The 26288-nt window shown below is 44.1% G+C and overlaps 1 protein-coding gene across 4 annotated transcripts in view; it reads left to right on the top strand.

Annotated features, from left to right (window-relative positions):
• The first annotated feature begins 18599 nt into the window (after nt 1-18599).
• PRKAR2B (protein kinase cAMP-dependent type II regulatory subunit beta) overlaps nt 18600-26288 on the top strand; it is a 94318-nt gene continuing 86629 nt past the window's right edge. For 2 of the 4 annotated variants that reach the window (XM_080392779.1, XM_080392777.1), the window contains exon 1: nt 18600-19640. In XM_080392779.1, coding sequence (XP_080248905.1) covers nt 19232-19640 — 409 coding nt within the window. In that variant the 5' untranslated portion in view covers nt 18600-19231. Of the gene's footprint in view, nt 19641-20078; nt 23824-26288 lie in introns of those variants that run through there. The other 2 variants (XM_080392778.1, XM_080392780.1) reach the window with 2 other exon arrangements.

The following is a 26288-nucleotide window of genomic DNA, read 5'->3' as shown; positions in this document are numbered from 1 at the left end:
GCAAGAGCCCTTTGCATACTGGAGATGGCAAGTAGGCAGTGTTTAGAAAAAGATGTAGCGCTTCTCAGGTGTTCTCTTGGGGATGCAAAAGAAGAAGCTGTCACTTTGGAAACAGCAGCAACACAGTGCCAGAAACACATGCCAGTTAATTTTAGCTACCAAGAAAGACCTACGTATGGCAGAAGTGCTATATCTAGTAAGTACGAGCACAACCCATGCTTTGGTGCAATCTCTCTGGTATTCAGCAGTAGGAGTCACGGTTTGCAAGTGTTGGTCACACCCTCAAAGCTGTAGTGTCTATGGTCAGACTTTACCACCGACCCATTTATTAAAAAACAAATGGAAAATAATCGTATATAGATAGCAGCATTTCTTGAAAAGATAAACGTAGAGTAGATACACAAAGTTCAAATCTAATGTTATGAAAAATAACCAGGGTAGATCCCTGAAAGGAGGAAGAAAATAGAAATGTTAATGGCCCATCATACAAAAGAGTTTTAAAACTATAGCTCAGATTTTGTATCAGATCCTCCTTTGCCTTTGAATATGTCTTCCTTTATTGAGACTAACTAATTTTCCTGCAAAAGGTTATGAGGGCTATGGCTGTTTAATAACCCAAGAAATCTGCTGCCACAATGCAGTTCCATGATAAAGACTTCATTAACAAATCAAGATATGGCCAGAGCTGAATTTTGCTCAGAATATTTACTGTTAAATTAGTTGAGATTAAAAAAAAAACTAAAACCCAACAAAAATCAAAGAAACCGTTAGTCTTGTGCTTCTTGCCCAAATCAACCAGCAAGTGTCTGGGATTGGCATTAAATACATCACATGGAGAAGTTATTTCCCATCATGATGGAAACACATTTTTCTTTGAAGCATCTGGAGCTGGCCCTCATCAGGGACAGGATACTGGCCCGGACAGACTCTGGCTCTGATGCAGGATGGCAGCTCTTCTGCTCAGCTGTCAAATGTCTCCGCACAAAAGAATCTCAGTGAGATAAGCAGGTCTCCTCAGGAAATGCTTTCCCTCCATCCAAAGTTATCCTTCATTTTGATGAAGTTCATGACAGCATCTCTGTTTTACAAACCTGCTTGTTTCCCACAGAATATAATGTATTTTCCAAATCTTATAAAACAGTAATTCTGCCTGCCTGGAGGTAAAAATATCCAGAGATCTCAGTAACTTCAAAGCAGCCCGAAACCAAAACACTGTAGGCAGGGACCTTTCAGTTCAAGGTGGTGCCTCATGCAAAGGCAGGCAATTATTTTTCATGCCACCACAGACCCTGCGTTCTAGAGAGAAGCCAATTCGCTAAATATGGGCCCTTTTCAGGGTGTCATTGCAACAGCACACTGAAATGAAGGTGAAGAGTGGCTTCTATGAAAACCAGACACTTGAAGGTCCCGTGGAGACTGACACCAGCTTCTGGGGACTAGGGGGCCATTGGGTGCAGCTGCATCTCTCCCAGGGCAACAGGGACCCAGTAGCAGCAGCCTGGGAAAAAAAGGGTGTTAGAAGTCAGGGTTTATGCACCAGGATGTGCTGGGTGCACCGAAGGCCAGACAAAAGCCATCTGATGACAGATTCTGGCCTCATCACTCAGGTTTTCTGAAAAAGGGAAGGCAGACCCCTGACCCTCCACCTGAGGGTCGCCCCCCCTTGAGGGCTCTGTGTGAGCAGCCAGCACCACCAGCCGGGTTGAGACCTCAGCAGATAAGGTACGTTACTGAAAGGACCCTTTCATGGGATTCATGCAACTGCTGTGCACAACTGCAGTTTGTTAACTCAATGTTAGTTAAGCATCCCTCTCAAGGGTTCAAGGAATGCATCTCTTGGAAGACTTTTTCCTCAAGTCTCATTTATTCCCACTATTCTCCTTCTATTATTCTGCCCCTTCTTTCTTCTGTAAATGCTAACATGAGCTCTTCAGAGATTAGTGTGTGCTTAAAATCCCTTATTTATCCTTGTATAAAAGTTTGTTAAGTTTCCACTGTCTCCTGGAGTTCTGTGTTCCAACAAGCCATCTAAACACAAGCAACAGTGTATAGTGTTAGGATTTAAAAAACGGACCAAGAGGACCGTTTTCACAATGTTGTTAGCACTAGAAGAAAGGGACCAACTATCTTCAAGGGGGCTGACACACAAGACCCTCACCCCAAATCGGAGATTAAAAACAACCTAACTCATCAAGTGTATTCTTAGAGTGCTGACTACTTTCACTCCCTTCTTTTCTGTCTCTGTGTACGCACAGTCATCTTATTCTGAAAAGCCAGCTGTGGGTGTGCACATAAATACACACCACTCCGTGGCTGCTCCGATGGTGTCTCCTCTAACCCTCCGTCAGTCCTCCAAGAAGGTGACCACCACTCACTCCCTGCTCTCTCTTAATTCTCTGTTGGACTGCTTTCCCACAGGGCCCCATATTCCTTTTCTATATCAAGCCTACAAAGTGCATCTGGAGAAAGAACAATGAACATCCAAGAAAAATAAAGCATTCTTCTTCTACCTCATGTTTCCCAATAAAGATTCACGTGAGCTGCAGAGATCTGTATGTGGAGGAATATTTTTATGACATCAGCCACCCACATAAATGCTGGGAGAAAACCAACCTGTGCAGAGTGGTTTTAAGTTAATGCCAAACCTGACCTCACAGTCCTTAAGTACTGGTGTTATCAGAACTATTCAATGAGAATAAATACAGTTTATAAAATCTAAACTTGCTTCCTTTTTTTTTCATCAGTGAATTCCCTGCTGCTACTCAGGATCTTTGCCCCAGTTCCTCAGTTCTATTCTCTTGTTGCTGTTGCTTGGATCTCACAATCTAAAACCAGAACAGACTGTCCGCTCCTTATAGCCAGGAAATGCAAAGCCGAATGTTAGCAAAAGAATCAATTGTCCGAAATACAGGTAACTAGGGATGCTGTCAACAACTGCACCGCGAGAAACTTGTTAAAAATGCTCCTGACTGTGAATCTCTTTAGAAAAGGCATCTAACAGCAAAAGAAATCAGGAAAAGCTGTGTGTATGTGCTTCAAGGTGCAAAGCACTGGAAGACCAAGCTTTCCCAAGTTTGATGTTCTGTTTTCACCCTCCTGACTACTATCATCAGTGGGCTCAAGGTGGAAAAGGAACTTTATAGTGAATACACATTTGACTGGAAAAGTTGAGTAATCTTAATGCAGTTAGTGCAGTAGTAGCAGAAATACAGCTCTTCTCCAGGATGACCAAGACTCAAAAAAAGCAGAAAATACCCAGCTGGTGTTATGTGTGCATCCTAACCAAAACTGTGATTGATCTAGCTAGTGGCATCAGCAACTGGACCTGCTCAGAAGCAAGTTAGCTACCTTCAGTACTCCTCGTAAAGCAATGCTTCACTGAGTACCCTTTAGTATACCATCTTCACGAGGGACAGGCCAATAAATAAGATACATGGAAAAGTCTTTATCATAATTGCAATATCCTAATTTACAACCGCATCAGAGGCAAAGCGCAAGAAATATCAAAAGATCAAGACGATATGACCTGAAACTGAATCACAGGAAAGCAATTAAAAGCACCATTTTGCGAACAAGACATGGAAACTGCAGTACAGATGGTAACAATCTGCCAGGATTTGTTTAAATAACGCAGATACCACGTAGTCCACAGCAAGACCCCCCCAAAAAAACTTAAAGGATACCACAACCCTTGAAAAACAACTTAAACACCACTAGCAGACAACTACTAGCACAACTACTGGTGTCTACTAGTAGCATCTACTAGTAGACAACTTGTGGGCACCAGGGAGAACAGCACTGTTAAATGGAGAAGCTCCATGAGTGCAGGCAAGGGCACAAAAATCCATATAGCAACATTTCTGTCCAAACAGGGGGAGGAAACATTTGTAGATGTCAGAAATTTCACAAATCCACAACGGGTATGATTTATAAGGCTTAAAAGTATGGCATGAAAACACAAAAGTCAACAGGAAAAAATACCATTATAGAAGGCTGAAAAATCCCCCAACATCTGGAGAAACACAAACAGGTAATTCCCACCAGCTGCTCAGCACCTACTAGAAATCAAGACAAAATAAGACCAATGAGACAATGAATCTTCTGGGACAATCAGTCCTTCAGGAGAATTTAGGAAATCTGGCTAGCTTGCAGGATGATGAAGTATTCTTGGCTACCAAAGACTTTTGGAAACAAGAAACAGAGCTAACTCTAGAGTATGAACCGCAGAAACGGAGTACCTAGTCGTTACAACTGAAATGCGTCAAGGGCTCTGAACAGGACACCCAGGAGACCCCTCAGAACGGTACACATAGGGAAAGGTGGGCTGTGTGCTTCCCCAGCAGGGATGATCAAAACCACTTAGACTGTTCCCTTCGTTCTAAGCACCAGACCCAGAACTCAAGGAGCTCGATGGCAATGCCCGATGCACCCAACAGAGCACAGCAGGAGCTGGCTGCCGTGTTATCATGCCTGTAACATGGGGGATAATCGGGACGTTTCAGGGCAGCGTGGCTTTTTCCAGGTGAGAGACAACTCATTGAAGTGCGAAGTTAAGAAGCAGTGTCATCATTTAAAAAACCAGGGCATAATCTAGTGAATCTTCACACCATGTTTTAAGGTCCTAAACCCTCAAATGAGACTGCTCCACCTCCAGCTACTTTTAATATATGTATTGGTATGTACTAAGCTCTGTGACAAACAGATTGTCACAGCTGTCAGAGTGGGTCACAGAGAAATGAGCTGCATTTGAGAGGGAATTGGCTTATCCTTTAAAGAACAGGCATGCAAATAAACTGTGGAAAACCTATTTAACTTAGTATATGCATTTACTTTGCTCAGAAAATGAGCTAATCCTGGGGGAAAACCCCAACTTCTTTGTAAACATCTTTTGGTAGATTATATCCTCATAGACAGACTGGTCCAATTTTCAGTAGCTTAGTCATCAACAAGGTCAAACAACAGACTTTAAACTAACACAAAAACATGACGCTTCCATTTTTTCAGGACCCCTGATCTTTCCCCCAAGAAAGCTAATCAGTTGCAGTCTTACACTGGAAAAGGATTATTTACAAAAATACTTCTGAGAAATAAAGTACTAAGACTTTCAGCCAACCGTGAAACAACCAAGGTCCGTAGGCACACATCTACTTACAACATCATGACCTAGAACAACAGAGGAAACCACTGAGTCTAGAGAAGGGGATTGCTTGGTTATTCCAAATACAACAAATATGTTCACCGATATCCAGAAGTAAAGAAGGAAAGCAGCGCTGGCTAGAAGTAGGTCTATGCATACATAAGGAGAAGAGTCTATAGAGTTTCCCACGTAAGCAGCTACACTAGACATGTTCAAAGAACCATTTTTTCCAGTTGAAAAGGCTGAGGAGAAGGAGAATTGAATGCACTGGAACGATAGTAAGGATTTTTGTATCGCCCATTAACTTCTTCATGAGGGAACCACCACAGTGGGCTAAGCAAAGAGCTTTGCACTGGAGAATTTGGTTTTGTTTCCAACCTACAGCTAGGGAGCACCTGCCATAAACAACAGATAAGAAGCAAGTTAAAAAGTTAGTTAATTATTCATGGGATCATCACCTTTCAGAGGGGAAATCAGAAATGCCACAAAAGGAGTAAATAGCAACGGGACCAGCAATTCAAAAGTTTAGATGCCCTTTAGTAGGCTGAGATCTACTACCTGCAATTCCATTAGCTGTGATGTTTCGAAGGATTCAGAATTCCGGACCTTCCTCTGTGGTAAATGCCTTTTGCTACAAATGGCTTTGAAACTGGCCAGGTGTGGCAAAGTCCTCAAGCAAGGTCTGGTCACAGCAACTAGACTGTCTTTGAATCCCAGGAATGGGGTACTGCCTCTTCCAGCTAACAAGGTGAAGATCAGTGTAGAGGTGCTCAGAACCAGAGAGGATGGTGCTCCAGGTAGAAGAGGGCTAGAGAAGAGAAGATTTGTGGGTTTGGGGATTCACCGCCCCCCTCCTACCTCCCCCAACCCCTTTCACTTGGAATAGTGAAAGAAGAGACAGAGTTCTGCAGCCTATTTCAATATTCTTTAATCACTGTCAAGCTATGAGTAATGTTCCCCTTTAAAACCTCCGTGACACGTACCATGGGTTTCAGCTGAGTGCTCTTTGTCTGGAAAACAGCTATTAGGCACTCACCCTCATCTCAAGAGTCAGACAATCAGTATTGTGGTGTCATGATGTGTTCATTCTCTTCAGGTTCCTTATGTACAAGCTGGATTGCTTGGAATAAAAGTGGCTTTTCTCTCCTACTGTGTCAGGAAATAGAGATATTTCTGCCATATAATACTTTTTGTCCAAGGATAAGGTCATCTTACTGTGCCAAGGAAACTCTTTTTAAGGACACAGAATGAAGTAATTCCAAAAATGCCCTAAGTCTTATTTATGTTAATACATAGTTTTCAAGCTTTCTGTCTAGCCCAAGGCATTGTTAATATTGTCATGAATACATATTTGGCTTCCAAACTGGCCTGCAATCACTGTTGCTCATCTATATTAAATATAAAAACTTTAAAAAAAACCCAGTTGTTAAGACTTCACTGCAGTCTAACCCTTAGCAGGAGATTCTCATCTGTTTTCAAAACAGATTTCCAGTGGGTTTCAGCTGTGATCACTTCTTTAAAAATCACAGATTTCTACACTCCTGCTTGTCCTGTTTCATCAGTGTGAATAATCTTTTCCATGTTTGAGTTATTACCGTTTTAGTAGAGGAGCTCAGCCTCATTTTGTAATTTCTGCTGGATGGGTAACTCCTCCTCACCCAAGTAGTTCCCTTGAGTTTCCATTTGAGCAAGAACTTGCAAGATCAGGACCTTTCACTCAGCAGCACTGCCCCTTTATAGAGTGTAGCTATTTTTATTCTCCAGCTTCCAGGCATAAAATGTTGATATCTAAACTGAGGAATGACAGTCAATGAGACACAAAAAGAAAATAAAAGCCATTAATTAAATCATGCTGATTTTTTTCAAGACATCATACTGTTAAGCAAGGATTTGTTTACACAACGGAGTAATTTTAAGATATCTATGTGTTTTAAAAGTTAAAATCTTAAATGCTGCCCATGTTTAAATTTAATTGATCTTTAATGCTTTACTGAGTAGTAGATACTTTAAAATAGTAGATATTTTAGTAGTAGTTATTTCAAAATAAATTCTAGCACTTATTAGTCTGTTTCCAATAACATACACTCTTCCATAACCATTTAAAACTCTTCTTACATTTCCATATATTTACAAGTAGAAATTAAACCTTCAAGGGACAAAATCCTTATCTGCTCCTTAAAACAACTTGGGTAGATGTTAATCTGTACTTACCTATGATGAAAATGCGGAAGCCAGTCACTAGCGCCATCCCCAGAGGTCACCCTGTACTAGGGTGCACCTGCGTGAACAACCTGGGTGGTGGGACAGAGTGCACCCTCAGCGAGTTTGCAGAAGACACGAAACTGGGAGAAGTGGTGGATACACCAGATAACTGTGCTGCTATTCAGTGGGACCTGGATGGGATGAAGGCTCTCCAGTGTTTTTAGTGGGGTGCTCCAGTACAAGAGAGACATGGAGAAACCACAATGAGTCCAGCCAAGGGCCACTGCCATAGATGAAGGGCTTGTAGCTTCTGGCATACGAGGAGAGGCTGAGTGAGCTGCGACTTCTCAGCCTGGAGATGGTGTCAGACTGTTTGTGGAGCCCAATGACAGGGCAAGAGGCAACAGGCAGGACCTGACATACACAATCTAGACAATCTCCAGAGGTCCCTGCCAGCCTCACTTGCCCTGTGATTGATTTTTCTCTGTACTTTAAAGACTATGAGACATTGTTCTTATATCTTTTTCACCTCTAAATAAGTTACCATTTCACACGAGAAAATAATAGTGAACCCAGGAACCTGACCCAAACATCTTCTGTCGTGGTCAGCAGCTTTCAGGCAACTTCACTGAGCTCTGTATTGGTTCCGCACATGGTGCACTGAAACACTGACAGGACGTGAAAGGTTTACACCGCTTGTAAAATGTAGCCATGATTAATAAAGGCTGCCGTTTTCTGTGAACGCAGACCAGTTTTACTATGATACAGTCAATACTGGCTCCATGCTGCCCTCCATCATTTGGGAGTGTTGTACCATTTCCATGGCAGAAAGGAGCATGCCCTTTCAATCTGGCTGCCTAACGTTAGTAAAACAGGACACCCACCGCCTGCATCTTCCTCTTCTATTCCTGTTCAGGGAATCTGCGAAGCACCTGTACTGCAGTCTTTCCAGCTGCACCTTGACATTTTTGAGAAAGATGAAAAGGTGAGGACTTTGGAAAATGGCTGGTCCTGCCAGGGCTGTGGTTGGTCAAGGGGAATTTTCTCACCTGAAGATCCCCACGCTTCTGTGCCTGCATTCCTGTTGCATTCCTTCTGCATCACCTTCAGAAAAAGAACCTCAAAACAAGCATCTAATTATTGCAGACCACCAAAGACAGAGATGCTCCATGAGTGGTTCTTACCTTTCAAAGTGACTGTTCTGGGAAATGTCACTCCCCTTTCTTCCTTACAGAAGAGGCAGACAGGCTATGTTTTGAAGTCTCTGCTGGTGTTTCCACCCCAGAAGTGTCCTGTCCTAAGACACTTCAGAGTGAGTCTGCAAGGAGAGATTTGGATCTTTCAAACACGCACTCAGGAGATGGAGGGGATATGATTTTAGAAGCATACAGATCCATATGGACTCCGGAAGCTGTGCTGTCTGCACAGACCTATTTGAGCTCAGAGGTCCTAGAATCCTTTAGCCGATTGCTCACAACGATCTATAAAAACTGTGTGAAAAAAGACTTGTCTTATTCTCAGAGCCAGGTCTCTTAATAAGCACCATCCTTTGAGGTGCTCAGAGCCCAAACCTCTGACAGGCCAGAGATGTTACCAGGGACGAGCCTACAGCCCTTGCAGCTCTTGGTTATACTGACTTTTCCCTTTTGTTTCTTTTCCTTTTGTTTTTCTTTTGGAAGGAAGGGAGCATTTTGCAGTGCATGCCTAATGTGGATTTCTCTTGGTCAATTGGCTTGGTAGACCATTTTTGAAAACAGTTATTTAGAAGGCTGACTGGAAGAACAGCAGTGTACCTTTCCTTGGTAGCCGTGGCTTTTCAGGGAAAGATGCATTTGGCGCAGTGAATTCTGTGGAAGGACCTGGCCTGGGAGGCTCCTCTTGATGTTGCCAGTTTGGGAGGCTCCACTTCCATGCCACTTCATGGAGATCTGGCTCCCTGTAGGTGCCAGATTTCAGAATATGTCTCCTCTTTCCTTCATGAGTTACGTGGCTTTGGACCTTGAGAGGACTTTTTGCCTGGTGCCTGTGTGAGTTAAAAGCTCTAGACCAGGGGTCCTCAAACTACGGCCCATGGGCCGGATACGGCCCCCCAGGGTCCTCAATCCAGCCCCCCGTATTTATAGAACCCCCCCACCCCCCCCTCGCCAGGGGTTGGGGGGGGGGGGGGGGACCAAGCAGCCGCAGATGGCTGCCTGCCACTTCATCCGCGCGCCGGCCCCCTGGTTAAAAAGTTTGAGGACCCCTGTTCTAGACAATGGTATCAGTTGAGAAGACTTGCTAAGGAAGAAGTGTGTATTACTTGCAACCTTGCAGTTTTGCTTCCTGACTCACTGCCCCAGCAATGGACCACAGTTTTGACATGTGGTCATTGACTCAGACCCAAGGACAACCTACCTTCTTGCCTTCCCACATCTCGGTAGTCCATGTGCCTTGCTAGCTGATACCAAACCCACATGCTTCTGGTCCAAGTCCCTATGGGACAAGGAAGCTGTGACATCATCTAGGCAGCAGAAGGATGGTGGAGAAATCCACAAGGCGAGGGGTGTACCCTGGCCCTGCCTTCTTGCTATATGCGTTATGAGGGGAAGGGTCTAGCCACTTCTGCAAGCATTCAGGCCAAACCTCTAGGGACAAGCTCACACCTAGGCTAGCAGGTACAAGTCAAGACAGACAGAAGAAGCAGGAAGGACTACTGACCTAAATATCTGGCCTCAAGACCACACCTCTTCCTTTCCCTATTTGCCTGAAGGCTTTGCTGGATCATGCTGTGGGATAAGGGTAAGGCATTTATACAGGATGCCATGGCGCACGCTCCGTGGTGCACGTACTGCAGGTGAGTTGGGGTTGGGACAGGTATTAAAATGTCTTTTAAACAGCACACAGCCACGGCGTTTGGGAGAGGTCTTCTCCAGTGCTGCCCCGTTTATGTGAAGACTGGGCACGTCTCGGGCACTTTTGTAGAGGACTGTGCTTGAACTGCAGCTGTGTCTGAGCACAAGAGACCTTGACTAGGTTTTATGGTAATGATATAACAGGACTGTTTGCATGGATGTAGGGACATTGTCAGATTGATTTTAACACAAATAAACCCTTAAAGTAAATGAGAGAAAAAAGTTCATCAAGCGAAAGTGATCTTAGGGTAGGGAATTACGGAAATTTCACCTGGAAAGCATTGTGCAGATTTGGGTGGGTATGTTGACTAAGGACCATGTCCTTATTTAGATAAATTGTCCTTCTGGGGCAGGTTCCACAGCCAGATCTGCTCTCTTGTACAAGAGATGCATCATCAGCTTGAACCTCTCCATAGCTCTTTATGCAACTGGTATGTTGTAAATCGGTGTAAAGCTTGACGTGTTCTGGCTAGCCCCAGATCACGGGTGGTTCCTACAGATTAACATGCTATGAATTTGGGAACCCTCCAGATTGTCCTGCAATGTAGGGCCAGAGCGAGGGATTTCAGCAGAACATCAGCATCTCCCCAACAACTGCTGGGCCCTGTTACACTCAGCAGAATCTGAACAAAGCAAAGATTCTGCCCCGTTGGCTCCAGACACAGCTACATGCATGCAGCCTTTAGGTGGAGTGAGCATGAATAATGGCAAACCCTGCAAGGGGAAGAAGAACAGACTGTTACCACCATGGTGGGAGACTTTCGCTAACTTTACATGGCCACCCTTTCAACTGCACTCATGGAACCGCTGTCCTCAGCAAACGGGTTCAGTATGAGCAAGGATTACTTATACGATAAAGCATAAAAAATTGCTGTTGCAAAAGTACTTGAATCTGAAAAAAAATGCACTTGGAAATAAATAGGGGGCATTGGGAAATCGCGTTCTGGCAACTGCACAGTATGTGTGCATTTCCCATAGAATTGAATAAAAATAGATTGTGCTGAAAACAACGATAAAACCCCCATGGGAATGCATGTCTGGCACTGTTTATATTCCGCTCCTGCGGCTAAAGTTGGAATATCGAAAGGGTGGTGCAATTATGAATTTTACTTGAAAAATGTAAATAGTTCTGTTTCTTATAAAAGTATGAAAAATAATCACATACTTTCTTTGATGATCCGTAAGTCTACATTAAAAAGCCAGTCTTCACTCACTGCAAGTCAACTAAGTTAAGTTATTTATACTGCATTCATAGAGTGATTCATATGATGGGGTCTTAAGGTTCTGCCAAAATAGAAACAGTAATGTCACATACAGACATATATGTATGTGTGTGTGTTTATGTATACATACGCACACATATACTCATATGAGAGAGAGAGATAGACAGTCTTTCTGTTCCAGAATCTGTAAAGGTCATCACATTTAGATTACTTTTTAATCAAATGCACATTTAAAAGTTCTTATAAACAAACCATCCTGAGACAAACTGGAGACTTGGCACTCCAGTGCACAGCTCTGAAGCATCCATATTTGTCCTTTAAGGTCTGCTGGTTTGAATTAAGGTTCTCTCAAATGTAGCTCTTTCAACTCCAGGCACACGCCTTCCCTCACAGAACAGGCAATACCTGAATCCCTCTTGTCTGATGCCTTCAACACAAAAAAGTGTCTGTCATACAGCCCAGTGTCTCTACCTACCCAGCCCAAGCTGTGTGTAGGTGTGCAGAAACACCCAGTTTGAGAAGGAAACACATCCTTCATTAGAGTCAGAATGGTGTTTTACTTACTAATGCTATTGTCAGTTTTCACCAGGATGAAAGTCTGCAGGAGCGTTACCACTGCATTAAGGTTCAAACCCAGGAAAATATTTCAGCTGGTGCTTATATGTCCACTTTATCCAATACTTATGCAGATGCTTTATTCCTCCTGCCAAGAATAACACTGATTTATTCAAGAAAATAATAACAATTAAATCTATCAGGAAAAAACCAAACCAAAACAAAAAAAAAACCAAACCAAAAAACAACCCAACCCAAAACCTCAACAGTTAATATCCACTGAAAAATTTGCCTCTTCTCTGGGAGAAGACATCACTTAGAACCACAGACTCCACAGCATTGAGACCCTCCATTTGGAAATTAGCTCCCGAGAAACCTAAGATAATTCTCATAACAGATCTGTTTGGAGGAACATCGGCAGTTAATGAGCAATGCAAGGCACAGAATTGTAGGGCTCTACTCCATCCAACAGCTATTTCTACTCCTTTGCTCCTTGTTTTTGCCACACAGCAGATGATCTGAAGATTTCAGATCTAAGCTCAAGACTACTAAGAGGAGAAGAGGGTTTGCAGGGAGACAGTTAATTTTGCAAAAATCATCAGATTCCCCAGCTCCCTCAAGGAAAATGAAAAGCAAACCTATTCACTCACTATAGCTCTTTTGCATTTAAATAATACCCAAGCATCCACAGTGGTGACTGTAGGTTTTAAAAAGCATATTTGTACTATGATTTCCTCATTGTTACCTCATATTTCATAAGAACTAAGAACTACTTCATTTTTAGAGGTATTTATGCGTTCCTCTAGAGACATGAAAGAGCTTGCCTTCCCAAGAGAGGTTGAGCCGTTTTCAATAAGCAAGACCAGTATTATTCTTTGCCTTAAAGGGGCTAGAAGGATCCACTAGACTATCTAGACTGATACCCTTCATCACTTAGATCACTCAGCATAAGCCTCTTCTGCTGAGCATAACAACAACTGCTTAGATAAAAGCTGTGAATTCTCCCAGTCTTTTCACCTCAAGGCATTTCCTTCAGCTTATGAATAATTCCCGTGTCTTTTTTCTGCACATCTCCTATTTTTCCATATTCTTTTGAACATATGCGCATGAAAATTGTAGGCCATACATTTTTACTGGATCTCAAGAGTGCTTTACAAAGGGAAGATCCCCCATTCCTATTTTCGGTCTCCCTCTTGAAACAACCAAAAATCTCGTTAGCCCCTTTCTCTACAGAATTATACTGGGAATATGAGTCAAGCCTGTTTCTCCATTTTGATCCCTAAACTCTTTTAGAAGCACTGCTTTCCAAGATAAAGTCCTCCCATTCTGCAGAAACATCTTGCACTCTTTCTTCTGAAGTCAATGACTTACTATGTAGCTGTGTAAAGAAAAATTATATTTAAAGGACAGGTTATCCAGATCACTCCGTGCTTTCCTGAGCTCACTGGTATTACTATTCTGACTGGGTTTTGTGTCATCTGGAAATTATGCCAGCGACATATACAGTTGCTCCCAAATGATTGCAGGAGGTGTTGAACAGAAGCAGCCTACTGTCAATTCCTGGGGAACTTCTCCATCTGATGATAATTTTCTGTTGTCAGCTACTTGGAGACATGTCTCTGTTAGCCATTTAACAGGTTGTGTTGGCAGTGTACAATGCCATTTTTATAAACGGAGTAGGACATTGTATGAAATAAGATCCTCAAAATAGCCAAAGTCTACTACATCTACACTGTCATTTTATGTCATTACTTTTGAAACGGCAAGGTTTACTTTTAATGGCAAATTCAGCACTATATTGACTTTAAAAATTATAGTCAACTTTTTCTGAAATTACAGGTCATTGTGAGTGCCCAGATTGAGGCACATAAAGAGGACTGATTTTCTAAGAGAGGGTACCCAGTATTTTCTGAATATCAAGACCCACAAAAGATAGATTTCAATGGAAATCAACAGCTCTTCTTTCACTGAATCATAACAGTTGTATGCAGAGTTTGCAGTAAGTCATGAAGCTCTTACTTTCTGGAAAGTCCAGCTTTGAGTTAAGAAGGACTAGGGCTAGTGGAATAGCAAGGGACTTGAGGTCAAAAAGTGTGATGCTCTGAGATTCTTCGGACCAGATATCTGACATATCTCTACCATTATCTCAGTACATGAGGTTGTTTGAAGACTTGGTTTTGCGACCAGTGTAAGCCAACCTAAATTTCAGTTGCTGGTGAAACGATAGTCTGACACTACCCCTGAGCCATGGTTTCTGCTCTCTTCTCCTTGTCAGAATGATGATTCTTCTCAGCTCTATCAGGCCTTTAATTTGACTGATTGCATAGCCCTACAAGTGCTAAAAAGGTGATACAGTGGAGAGGAAAGAAACACTTGTTCAGTGGTTAGCAGGGTGCCGTTTTGGTGGGAGGAAACTCCTCAAACCTTACGTCAGGTTAAACTGATTATGAATTGGTCCTGGAAATGGCAGGGTCTATTTCATTTGCAGTACTTCACCGCTATTGTGTTTCCTGCGGTGGGTTCCTTCCACCCCAAGTTTTGAATGTGGCCTTTCTGCTTGCTCAGGGAAAACCCTCATTGGCATAAATGAAGATTTTACTTGAGTGTGTAAATGGCTACTTGGTTCTTGCTATTCTAGACTTACATTAGGCAGGATAAGAGCTAAGTGTTTTGAATCCACAGAACAATAACTACAGGCAGGGCAAAGGGTATGAGCTGAAGAACAGGAGACTCAATAAAAGAAGAGTCATGAGGAATGTGTTCAAATTTAATCCGTGAATTACAGGCACTAGTTTCTTACGTTGTTGATAGAACCAAACGTTTTTTTCTGATAAACAGATTTGGGTTTGGTAATGAATCTGGTAAAATAATAATAGTGATGTATTCTAATGAGAAGAATAGAAAAGCAGGAAATTGTGGATCTGCACAGCTGCAAGTTCTGTTATTGCTGAAAAAGATCTATGGTCAAATGATTGCCATTAAAAACTGTTAGTAAGAAAATTATGTGAGCAAGATTTTCCTAGTAAGCCTGCATGAGCTGAGAAGAAAAAAAGAAAGTCAATAGATGTGACATTTTAAAGGTATTTTTAAAGATCAGAAATGGGTACGTGATTATTCCTATGAACCGTGGTTGTTCAGAACTTACAAACCAGCTATTGTTTGATCAAGATCCAGCAAGGAAGAACACTGCCATATAGCTAAAGAGATTTTGAAGTAAATATAAAACATGGAGGGATTTGCAGGTTGCTTGTCAGCAGCAGCTTTTAATCATGCAGTATGCAAAGTGTGTCTGAATTTAAAATTTCAACAGCCAGGACAAAAAGTTTAAGATAACACAAACCAAAAATCTTTAAAACACAGGAAATACAGAGAGTAACATCTCCCACACCCGCATGTCATCTTTTCCTACTACACTGCAGTAGGTATAGAGCCAGGTTTTGTCCTGTGTTTTCGCCAGTACTACACAAACTCTCCATTGAGAGCCACCGCTGGGCCCAGGTTGCCGCCTTAGGAAAGAGACTGCTATAGACAAGAGATCAGGGTCTCTTCATTCTGGGCTAGCTGCGCAGCTGGTCCAAGCAGACGATAATAATAGTCCCTCTTGCCTCCAAGGAGGTAACCAAGAGAGGAGTTAAAAAGCCTGTACACCACTAGTGTGCTTGCTAAAGTTACTTCCCACTCAAGAGAAAAGTTTGCTTTACCCAGACTTACACTCACAAGATGAAGTGCACACTCGTGCTCCCTCCGTACGGCACGTATCGCGCTGCAGAGCTTCGCCAGGGTTACTCAGGAGATGGCTGTTTGAGAAAATGTCTTTGGAAGGACTGGAGAAGGATGTTCCCATCAGGCAGAAAGTTGAAAGTTGGCAGAAAAAAGGCTTGTAGTTGGCTGCTGGGTGGACTTTGTTAGTTGAATTTTACAAAACTTACTAAATTTGCATTTACTCTGGTAAAGACAAGGCTTGAAAGCCTGTCGTTCCTTCCTTCCGCACCCTGTTCATTGGCACCTACGCGATCAGAAAAGACCTCATTATCTGATCTCCGACAGAGCCGTCCCAACCACGGTCTGAAGTATACTGTCCGGAATTGTCACCTGGGAGACAGAGTGCTTGCTATTTCTCAGCTGCTAGCTGAAGTCTCCTAGTTTGTCACACCTCAGACCAGGTGAAGGGACAGATTGGCATGCAAAGCTGGTAAGCAGCATGTTATGAAGAGTGCATCTGTTGGCTAGGAGGAGAGGAGACAACACATGCTGTTACGTCATGTTCTTGGTAATTGTGAGGGGAACGTTCTGCCCGATTCCTTTTCAGCACAGAAGAATTTTTGAAGGTTTTTACATTCTCTTTCATTTCGAGATGTTTTTCACAGCTGAACTGGGATGACACAAAAATTAGTAGCAACTAATAAAACTCTTCAGAGAGGTGTGAGCTGATTCTCTCATCACCTAACTGTTCACTCTGCTAGACAGAACACATTTTGGGACAGCTGTTCGCCTTAAGAGGATTTAAAAACAATTTAAATGTCAATACAAGCTCCTTGGAACAGAAAGTATCTAAGGAAACCAGATGACGCCAACTTGAACTACAAAGTTCACAGCCATCCTTTGAGATTCACCAAAAGTCAATATAAGTCTCACTGCACACAACTGTTTTGAAAGTTTTAACAAAGAATCATTCTTTAGAATACCACCACTTAGGAATCTCTTATTCAAATTATCCCAGTTTTGCATACAAACATCAAAGACTGTTTTTTGAGGATATCCTCAAGAGAAGCAATCTCCTTTCATGTCTGGGAGGATGGGGGCTCTGGCAAGCTAGGGAAGTCCTTAATTAGATGGCAAAAGACACTATGCTGCTGGTAACTTCCTAGAACAATAGTGCCTTGTCTGGCTAAGGGAAAACCTCAGGGATGGCAATCCTTTTAGCCCTGGAAGACTCCAGTAAATGGGTTACTGTATGCTCACAGAACACCTAGTGCCTGGAAGGCACCAATTACCAGCACTTCCCTCCCCAGACGTTTCCTCAGAGCTTAGGTGTCTCTCAACCTGGTGACGAACAGATCAGCCCTCTCAGTGGTGTGAGAGGGGTTTTAAGCCTCTAAACTTGTAAAGGAGCCAATCTGGCATTTTGAGCTAAACCAGCCTCTAGAATGACTAAGGGCTGTAACGTACAGACATCAGGTCTCCTGCTGCACTTGATTCTTGGCCCTTGTAATGTATGTAGCTACTTGCTACACCCGCAGCACTTTGCAAAGGCAGCTGTGGTCAGGGCACGGTGGCGCTGGGGTATGGCATGGAGCACGGGTGTGCTGGGTTAGGCGGTTAGCCCCCCCAGGACGCTGCAGCGACTCTTAGAGCCTGCTGCTGGAGCGAGCTCCTGCAGCCCGGAGAGTGTTCACGTCTGTCCCCAGAGGACTGTGCTTGACCGTGAAGGTGTTCCTCAGGCTGGACAGTGCTAAACAGCAGTGAATTTCACTTCAAATAGGAACTTCATAATGGCTAGTTGTAGGCTTTACCTGTAGAGAGAAGGGAAGCCGCAAGATGTTGCTCAGAGGCATCCCACAACTGCATTGGCAGAGGCGTCTCTTGCCAGCTACAGGGCAGCAGTTATCGCCCGTGCATGCATGGGTCACTTGCTTCACTAATTTGCCTGGCCCATAACACTTTGAAGTTGCCACTTGTGGATGAAAGCTCCATTTGAAAATGCACAAAAGGGGACACTAGGCTCCACTTGGAAACTAATTCGATTAAAAATGGCTTTGAGATCCAGATGTGCGTGAAAAGCACCATAACGATTGCTGTATTTTGCTGTCACATTGCTTTCTTGAAGGCAGGTCTTTCAGCATCTTGTTATTACAAACTCAGATTTTGACCATTTATCTTACCCTGCGCCCTTATCAAGTATATATTTCAAGGCAGTTTGAGTAGTGCTGAACGTTTAGCGAAATCAGTTATCAAACAGCCAAGTAGTCCCACCCTTAGACGTTGTAGCAGTTAATTTGTTTGGTGCATAAAAATGAGATTCTAACAGATATTTCTGGAACCCCAAAACGTTGGTGAGAAGCCCAGAGGTGATTACAAATCAGGGGATGATGCAGTTTTCACACATTCCAAGGATCTCGATTTCAATAAGCATTTATAAAACCTTATGAAAAACACAGCACCCGTAATCACCACTTAAAGACATTTACGCTTCCAGATGATGGCAAGTGGCACTCACTTGCCCCTCGTTGAGTGCTCTCTGCAGCATGGCTTGGAGGAGCGCCTATGCCGTGCACAGGCACTCGGCAGTGTTTAAATAGGAGTGGAGGTGGGGTTTTTTTGTTTTGTTTGTTTTATTTAGTTAGTTAGTTATTGTTTGCAGTTTGTTTGTTTGCTTTGTTTAACAAGTGTTTCCTTCTCTGGCTAAATTTTTCACGGACCTTAGACACGCAGCTGACGAACAGGATGGTTTTTTTAGCATCGCATCACCACTCTCATCCTAAATAATACCGCTGACCCCGAACAGACAGCGCATCCCTGTGAGGGGGCAGCGGCCGTGAGGCAGCGCAGTGGCGGCGGGCGGTGACAGGCGGCCCCCAGCGAGCGGGGACGCGCCCGCCCGTTGGGAGCCCCCGCTGGGACCCGGCGCAGGGGAAAGGCGCCCGGAGCCCGGGGGACACGGGGAGACGCGGGAGGCCGCGGTGCCCGCCGGCGGCGGCCCGGCAGGCGAGGGGGCGTGAGGAGAGCGCACGGCGGCGGGGGGAGCCCCGCGGCAGGCCTCGGGGGGGCTCACAGCAGCGGGGCCCGGCCGGCCGCCCGCCCGCGGGAGGCTCTCCGCCCCAGCGGGTCCGCGGCGGGCGGGCCGTGCGGCAGGCCGCTCTCCCTGCCCGCCTGGCTGGCTGCCTCCGGCGGCGCGGGCGGGGGCGCGCTGCGGGCCGCAGTCCCCGGCGGGAGGTTGTCATGGTTTCCCGGGTCACATGTGTGCGAGGTTCCCCCGGCGCGGGGGGAGGAGGCGCCGCCGCCGAGGCTGAGCCGCTGCCCCCCGCGGATCCGCCCCCCGCCCGCTCCCACCTGCGCCGCCGCCGCCCGCCCCTTTCGCCGTTGCCCACGGGCGATCCGCCGGGCGCGACTCGTCCCCGGGCTGCGGACCCCCGGCCCCGGCCTCTTCCCCCTTCCTCCTCCTTTCCCCTTCCCCTCTCCCTCCCCCTTCCCAGCCAGGCTGCGCCCCCCCGGCCGGCCCCGGCATGAGCATCTCCATCCCGGCGGGGCTGACGGAGCTGCTGCAGGGCTTCACGGTGGAGGTGCTGCGGAGCCAGCCCGGGGACCTGCTGGAGTTCGCCCTCCAGTACTTCGGGCGCCTCAAGGAGGAGGCGGCGGCGGCCAAGGCGGAGAAGGAGGCGAGCGGCCGCAAGGCGGGCACCCCCGCGCCCGGCCATGACAGGGGCAGCCAGCCGCCGCGCCGGCCCCCCCCCGACGCCCGCGGGGTCAACTTCGCCGAGGAGCCCATGCAGACCGACTCCGAGAGCGGCGAGGACGAGGAGCAGCAGTTCCCGGGTACGGGCCCCCCGCCGCGCCCGGCCCGGGGGGGAAGCAGCGAGCCGGCCGGGAAGGGCGGGCAGGGCGGGGGCGGCTCCCTCAGCTTTCCGGGCTCAGGTGGGCAGCTGGGGAGGGGACGGGACCGGGACCGGGCGGGGCGGGAGGGGGATCTCGCTGCAGCGGCCCCCCGCGCCGTGAGGGGCGGCCCCGGGGCAGCCGGGGGCCGCGCACAGGCCGCGGTGGTCGCGGGCGGTGCGGGGGTGGCTGCGGGGCCGGTGGGCGGCGGGCAGCGGGGGCCGCGGCGGGGCACGTCGGCCCGGGCGGCTGGTGGGTGGGACGGGGCGGGCTGCGCCGTTGGCCCGAGGGAGCTGCCCCGCGGCGGAGCCCACGGGAGGTGCCGTCTCCCGCCGCGAACTTGGCCCTCCCGGGCAGCCCCTTTGCGCGGCCGGTACCGGCGGAGCCCGCAGCTGTGCGGCTTAGCGCGTACGGGCCCGTAATACCCCTGACAGAAAACCTACGCGCTTCCCTCTGGTAAGGGCACAAGAGAGCAAATCCACGTTTTGTGATTAGTCCGGTGCTGCGTCTGCTTTAGAAAACACCTGCCGTGGGCATGTTACTGTATTTACGCCCTTGATTAAGCATTTCACGTAGATGTACTAATCCGTGTTTCAAAAAGTAGAGCACAATTGAAAACGTAATTTCTTCCTGAAAGCCAGGGTGAGATTTTCTGCGTGCTGGAAGGGCCTGCGGAGCACGCGTGGCGGCGAGGCCGGCAGAGAACGCGTGCGGTACCCGCGTGTTGCAGGGCAGCACCTCTCTGCTGGCAGCTAATGACACCTCACCTTCGTGTGGCTGGCGGGCTTATGTAGGGGCTGTGTCAGCCCCAGACGGGCTCGTTTATGGGGCAAGTCGTAGCTGTCTCTGAAGGGTGTGTAGTGCTTGGTCTTTGTGTGATGAGCAGCCTAGCTGAAGGGTCGGCCAGTACGGCTTGATGCTGAGGGTCAGTCGGTGGGGTTAGATGGAGAACAGAAAGCGCCCAAGCATCTTTACCGTTAGCTTATTTTTTTGAGAACAGCTTGAAATCCAAGTCTAGCTCATCAGATCATTGAAGCATTCATCCCTCCAGGTCATGCTGGAGGTAGATTTACTTAGTGGAGTACAGAAGCCAGCTGTTTGCTAGATGAGTAGCAGTGCAGTTTGTAAAATAATGTCTGATGTGCATTTCGTCAGGAAAAGAATACAGATGTTTAAGAGCTGGGTAAGTTTTCTAAAGGCTTTATGTCTAAGACTGTCCTAAGACCCTAAAACTGTTGCCGTTCTCTTCATCTGTTCTTTGCAGCTATACTATGTGTATTTAAATGAGAACTCGAATCTGTCAGTGAGGTTCTGCAGATTTATGTGGTAATTTTGAACTTTAATGCTGATTATGTGAGATTAGTAAAAATCTGGAAATTTGTTGTCTTTGAAAACAGAAGTGGGGATAATGTGGAAGAACAAAATTATTATCTTAATTCACTAACACTAGACATGGTGTTAAAACATGAATTACTATAACACAAACCAGACTCATTGGTGAATGGAGAACTGGAACGTTGTGTGGAGGGAAGTGCAGAAATGTAGCTTGATTTATTAGCATGTATGTATTACATACGTAAAACTTTACAGGGTGTTTTATGAAGCTTTCTAAGCTTTTCTAAAGAATACCTGTAGTCAAGGTTCTCTTTGTACTCTCTTTGTCGTCATCATGAAGAAGGGAAGCCATTATTGTCAGTATTCTCATTAAGGGACATGCTAAAATGACTTAGTTTAACTAACCGATGTACCCATTTGACAAAACCCCTTTAAAGTATTGCATTTTTAAAGTTTAATTGTATTATGGCTTGCAATCTCCGTCAGTTGGAATAATTAATAATTAAAAGTAACAAAAATGGAAATATTTGTGAAACAGTGTGGAAGGTGAATAGCAAGTTTTAGTAAATGATTACTAATGGTGTGCTTGTGTATGCGTGGATTGTGCAGGAGTGTGTATTTTAAATTCAAATTTTATGTCTGCCCTGAATAGGTATTCTTTTAGGTAACGTAACAATGCATCCACTCAGCCTTTTGTTAATAACTGAAAGCATAGACTCGCATTCAAATCGTTAATGGATTTAAATACCAATTTTAAAGCATATTTCTTTTGTGCTTTTGCTTTCTGTTTCTATAAGTAGCAGTTTTTAAGTTTAAATTGGAGGGTTTTTTCTTAAGAACTTAAGTTGGAGGGAAAATTTTTTTCTTTTCTTTTTTTTTCTTTTGTCTTTATGAATAATCAGACTACTTCTGAATAGTCAGTTTTTCCTGTTTGTATACTGTTTTCATACAGGAGAGGAAAACAAAGCTTATAAGCAGATGTAAAATAAAAATCTCTGGGAAGGAGCTGAGACCTGGTGGTGGTATCTTTTCTTTGCTAAAACAGTGCACTTGAAATGTCAAGCTGATAGTGTTCCTTAATTATTTTAAACAGAACATTGTTGAGTGCTCCTTGTAAATGCTATTGTCTCCAACCTTCCACCCCCCAGTACGTGTTTCTAAATACCTACAAGAACTGCAGTTGAACTCTTTGTCAGTATTAGTTTTGTCCTTGAAATGCATTTTGGAAGGTACATCAGCATTATCCTGTTTCAGAAATGACAAGCTGAGGCATAAGCTGTGTTTAAAAGAAGAAAACCTATACTCGGGATTGACTCATATGTGAACCATGAATTAAAATCACTTCAGGCCCTCTCCTGTGTCTGTTGCATCAGTTGCCGAAATGAAAGATAAAAGCAGTTATGTTGTCTGGAAGGAGAACTTTGTCATATTGGTGTTGTAGTTCTGAATCGGCACCTGGAGTTAAGGTGACCTTCTTTTCAGAGAATTTAGATCATCCCCTTCTGAACACACAGCTTAATTTGGGAGTGATTTTTAGGTCTCCTAGTTGTTGTTTCATTGGTTGTTTTAATATATGTTGTCCTACACGGGTGTATTAGCATTAATCAGTGATGACAACTAATTCCTACTAATACTAACAGCAATTACTAAATTGAATAGGACATATAATAAAAGAGCCCCTTGAGCAAATTCTTCTAACTTTTTGCAGGTTTGAAGTGCATCTTAAAATTTACTGTGTCTGGAAAAATTTGAAAATGCCAAGTTATTTGTTCTTTTACAAATGACTATATTTTACTGCTTACATGTTGATGCGCAACTTATTTAGATGGGTAACAACCCATGTAATTTGTAACAGCTGTTTTTAAATATTTGCCGTAGCTAAAAGTTCATATTTCATCTAGCCTTAATATGTATTAGGAGAGATGTTGTTAGAGGTAACATTGCTGTTCTTTAAACTCAAAAATTGCAGTGCTGCATGTACCGTCTGGCGTCACATAGCCTTGGTTTACTTTGTTTTTCTTTTGTTTTACTTTGGTTTGTTTTGGTGTTTTTTGTCAGATAGTGATGTATTTTAACAGGAAAATACTACAGCTGTCCCTTTCCTCCCCTGTGTCCTTCTGTTGGTGTGTTGGTTGCTTTGAGTACCTTCCTTAAAAACTTGAGCTACAAAATGCAAGTATGTATCTCAGCTTCACCTACTGATTATGTTCAAATAATACAAGATCACTCCTTAGGTAAAACATACGTATTCTAGCTTACAGTATCAATGTTAAAGGCATGTCTTTATTTTAGTTCCTTTATTGAGTCTGAATTGCTTTACGCATATACACAAATTTTGAAATAATAGGTAAATTGTAGAAACCAGAGCATCAGAGAAGACTTAGCATAGAACCACATCCATGCCGGCTTTGTGATAATAAATGATATTTCATCAGTTCTACTAACCTTACTTATGGTTTTCTTCCTGAAATTAAACAAACCCAGAAAGCACTGAACAGTTTGTAACCTTCCTGCAAGTCTGTTGTGCGATGACAACGGGTAGATTAGAGCAGTGGAAGGAGTCAGTAAGAGCAAGGGGGCGATACAAAAATGTGTATAGGCTGTAGTAGGATATCATTAAATCAGGGACCATACAGCAAAATGTGAAATTCTTAAGAATGTGTATATTCAAATTAAAATCTGGGTTACGATGGGCGGTGGCTGAAAGCATTACTGTCTGATACGTGTTTAACCAACTTTAGGAATGACGATTTAATAATTTCTACAGTCACTTACCTGAAGTACAAGAAGAAATAAAGCATTGTTTGTATGGTTGTAAGGACAAACCCAGTCAGGCGCACGCTGGAGCAGCCTTACTGCAGATGCAGTTTAGTCAAGTTTCCAGTTACAGGTGAGTCCCTTGAGAGCGTGTGAGCGTGGCATTGTGGTGCACTCCTTCGCAAGGCTTTGGGCTGAGTCTCCGTGCGCTTTTCCAGACTCCGTCTGTCTGCTGTGGTTCAGAGCACGGTGTGTGTAAGAGACCATTCAAGGTGAATGTTTGGGAAGAAGACAGTTTTCTGGGAGGGAATTAGCTGCGTGGGTGGGTGCCTTTCTGGTTCAGTGGGTCTTGGTAGGCAGGGGATGGCTACTGGCCACTCTTACGTAGTAGTCACAGTCACAAAAACTCGGAGTTTTCAATCCTTGTTATAAATCTTCAGAATAATAGAGCTTTTTGAAGTAATGGCTTCTGGTATTTTTGACAGGAGCAAACTAAAATATTTTCTTTGTGTTAACAGTTATTTTCGGGAGCAAACCTGGGCAGGTTGGCAGGTAGTGTCTTTTTGTAGATCCCTTAGTTTGACCCAGGTGGTGTATTCAGGTTGGGAAAACTGCAGTCCAAAAACTTAGTTTGTGAAAATCGTAAGCAATTAAACAACTAGAATTGTGAACTTGTAATGGGTAGCATTAATAGTCCTTGTGGTAAGGACTGTGATTCCCTCTCAGACATGTGTATATATGTGATTGTAGATGAAAAGCATACTTCTTCTGTAACCACTTTCTTTTTTTTAAAAAAAGTGCGTTTGTGTTAAGAATTTAGTTGAAATGATAGCAGCCTCCACTCAAAAGTATGTATGTACCCCTGCTCAAAACAAAAGCGCTCATAAGTGAAGGTGTCTGCCTGCTATTATTTTGTTAAAGTTTGTGTGTGTATTTAAGAGAAGCAGGAGAAAATTTGAAAGAACAGAATGTATCTCCAGCTTCTTTTTCTCTAAAGTAACAACTTGAAACTGATTTTTGCTGGCTGCTCAGCTCAGAAGGAGAGCAGCATTAATTCAGTAAGTATAGGAAGAAATAAAATTTTGTTGGCATGAGTTTGCAATGATTGCATTATGAATGATAAGGTATAAACAGTGTCAGTACTAACATTTGCATACCACTGCTCCGTTTCTTGCACGTATCATGTCTGTTTTAAAGAATTGGCTTCCTCAGCAATGCTCTAGGAGTTTTGTGTTACTTGCTGACTTCAGTTCAGTTTCCCAGAGAAGCTGAATGTGTTTTGTTCCCTTTGTTTACTCCTGTTTATACATCTACATGAATGAAAAAAACAACTGCCTTTTTAAAGTGAAGAGAGTAAAGATGAATCCATGAATGTCGAGAAGGTGCCTGCTTTTAGAATTTACTCCTACTGAAGTTATAAAACCCAACATAATGGCCTAGCATTTGTAACCTGCACAGACAGAGGTGCTTCATGCATCTGTCAGCAAGTTAAGCTTGGTTAAATACATCTATATCTCAGAGTTTATCCCCAATCTGTTATGCAGAAGTATTGCGTTCTGTTCTCTAATTCTGTCGAATGAGAAACCTCAGTCTGAGGGAAATCTACCTTAAATAGTCAAATCTCTGCAGACTTACTGGCCTTAGCTGCTCCTATAAATCTGGAACATATGGTTTGGAAATTGCACATTTAGGTCACAAGGTACAGATTAATCAAGGTATGGGCTGCTGCCCCGCTTTTGGTTTTCCAGTATCAAAGATGATCTCTGGATTGGGAAATTTCATTTGTCAGGACAGTGATGAAAGAAGTAAGAAGGCAAGGTGGAAGGCAGGACATAGAGGCAGAAAAGGAGTTTGTGTGTGGTAAGGAAAATACAAAGGTAAAAAGCAAGAGGAAGGAGGAGGAACAGAACTGAAGGGGAGGAAGACAAAAGAACAGAGCGCATTAAATTCTCTGCTCTTATTTTCTCTACCCAGATACAGCCTGGTCTCCTTGGATATACATCCCAAATTTATGTCCTGAAATTTTCTGTTGAAATTGTTTCGCTTATAAATGTGTTTCACAGGAACACAAATGCAAACAAACTAAAATTAGTGGTCAGTGCATTGTATGAAAATGAACTTGGTCATCTGATGCTGAGAGATCTTTTAAGTATTTTTGACGTGGGTCATCTGTCATATTGCTATGTCTGGAGACTCATAACACCTATATTCTGTTGAGTGTGTATTCTAATGAAAGTTTCAACTTAAATTTTAATGTAGAATCCAGATTCTTCGCAACCGTTTTCTGTTTAAAAAAGAAACGGTAGTGATCATCATCAAGAAAGTCAATAGGCATGTGGGTACAACCGCAGGTACAATTGCAGTCTTCGTAGAGAGCTAAGAGGGTCTTGGTGCTGATGGAAAAATGAAATATTGTGTAGTATCTAACAAACACTTCATGAAATGTCCCTTAGTGCTTAATAAAAATCAGAGCGGTTATCTCACCAACTATTATTTTAATGGGAATGCCTGGAAGTCATGCTATAGAAAAACTATTCCCGCTCCAGGTTGCAGCTCTTCTTTTGAGCTTCAAGTGAGTGTAATTTTAGAAAAGTTCTG

Source organism: Falco punctatus (assembly GCF_963210335.1).
Source record: "Falco punctatus genome assembly, chromosome: 6".
Taxonomy (NCBI): domain Eukaryota; kingdom Metazoa; phylum Chordata; class Aves; order Falconiformes; family Falconidae; genus Falco; species Falco punctatus.
Note: the sequence above shows the minus strand (reverse complement) of the source record. Positions and strands in the feature narration are given on the sequence as shown.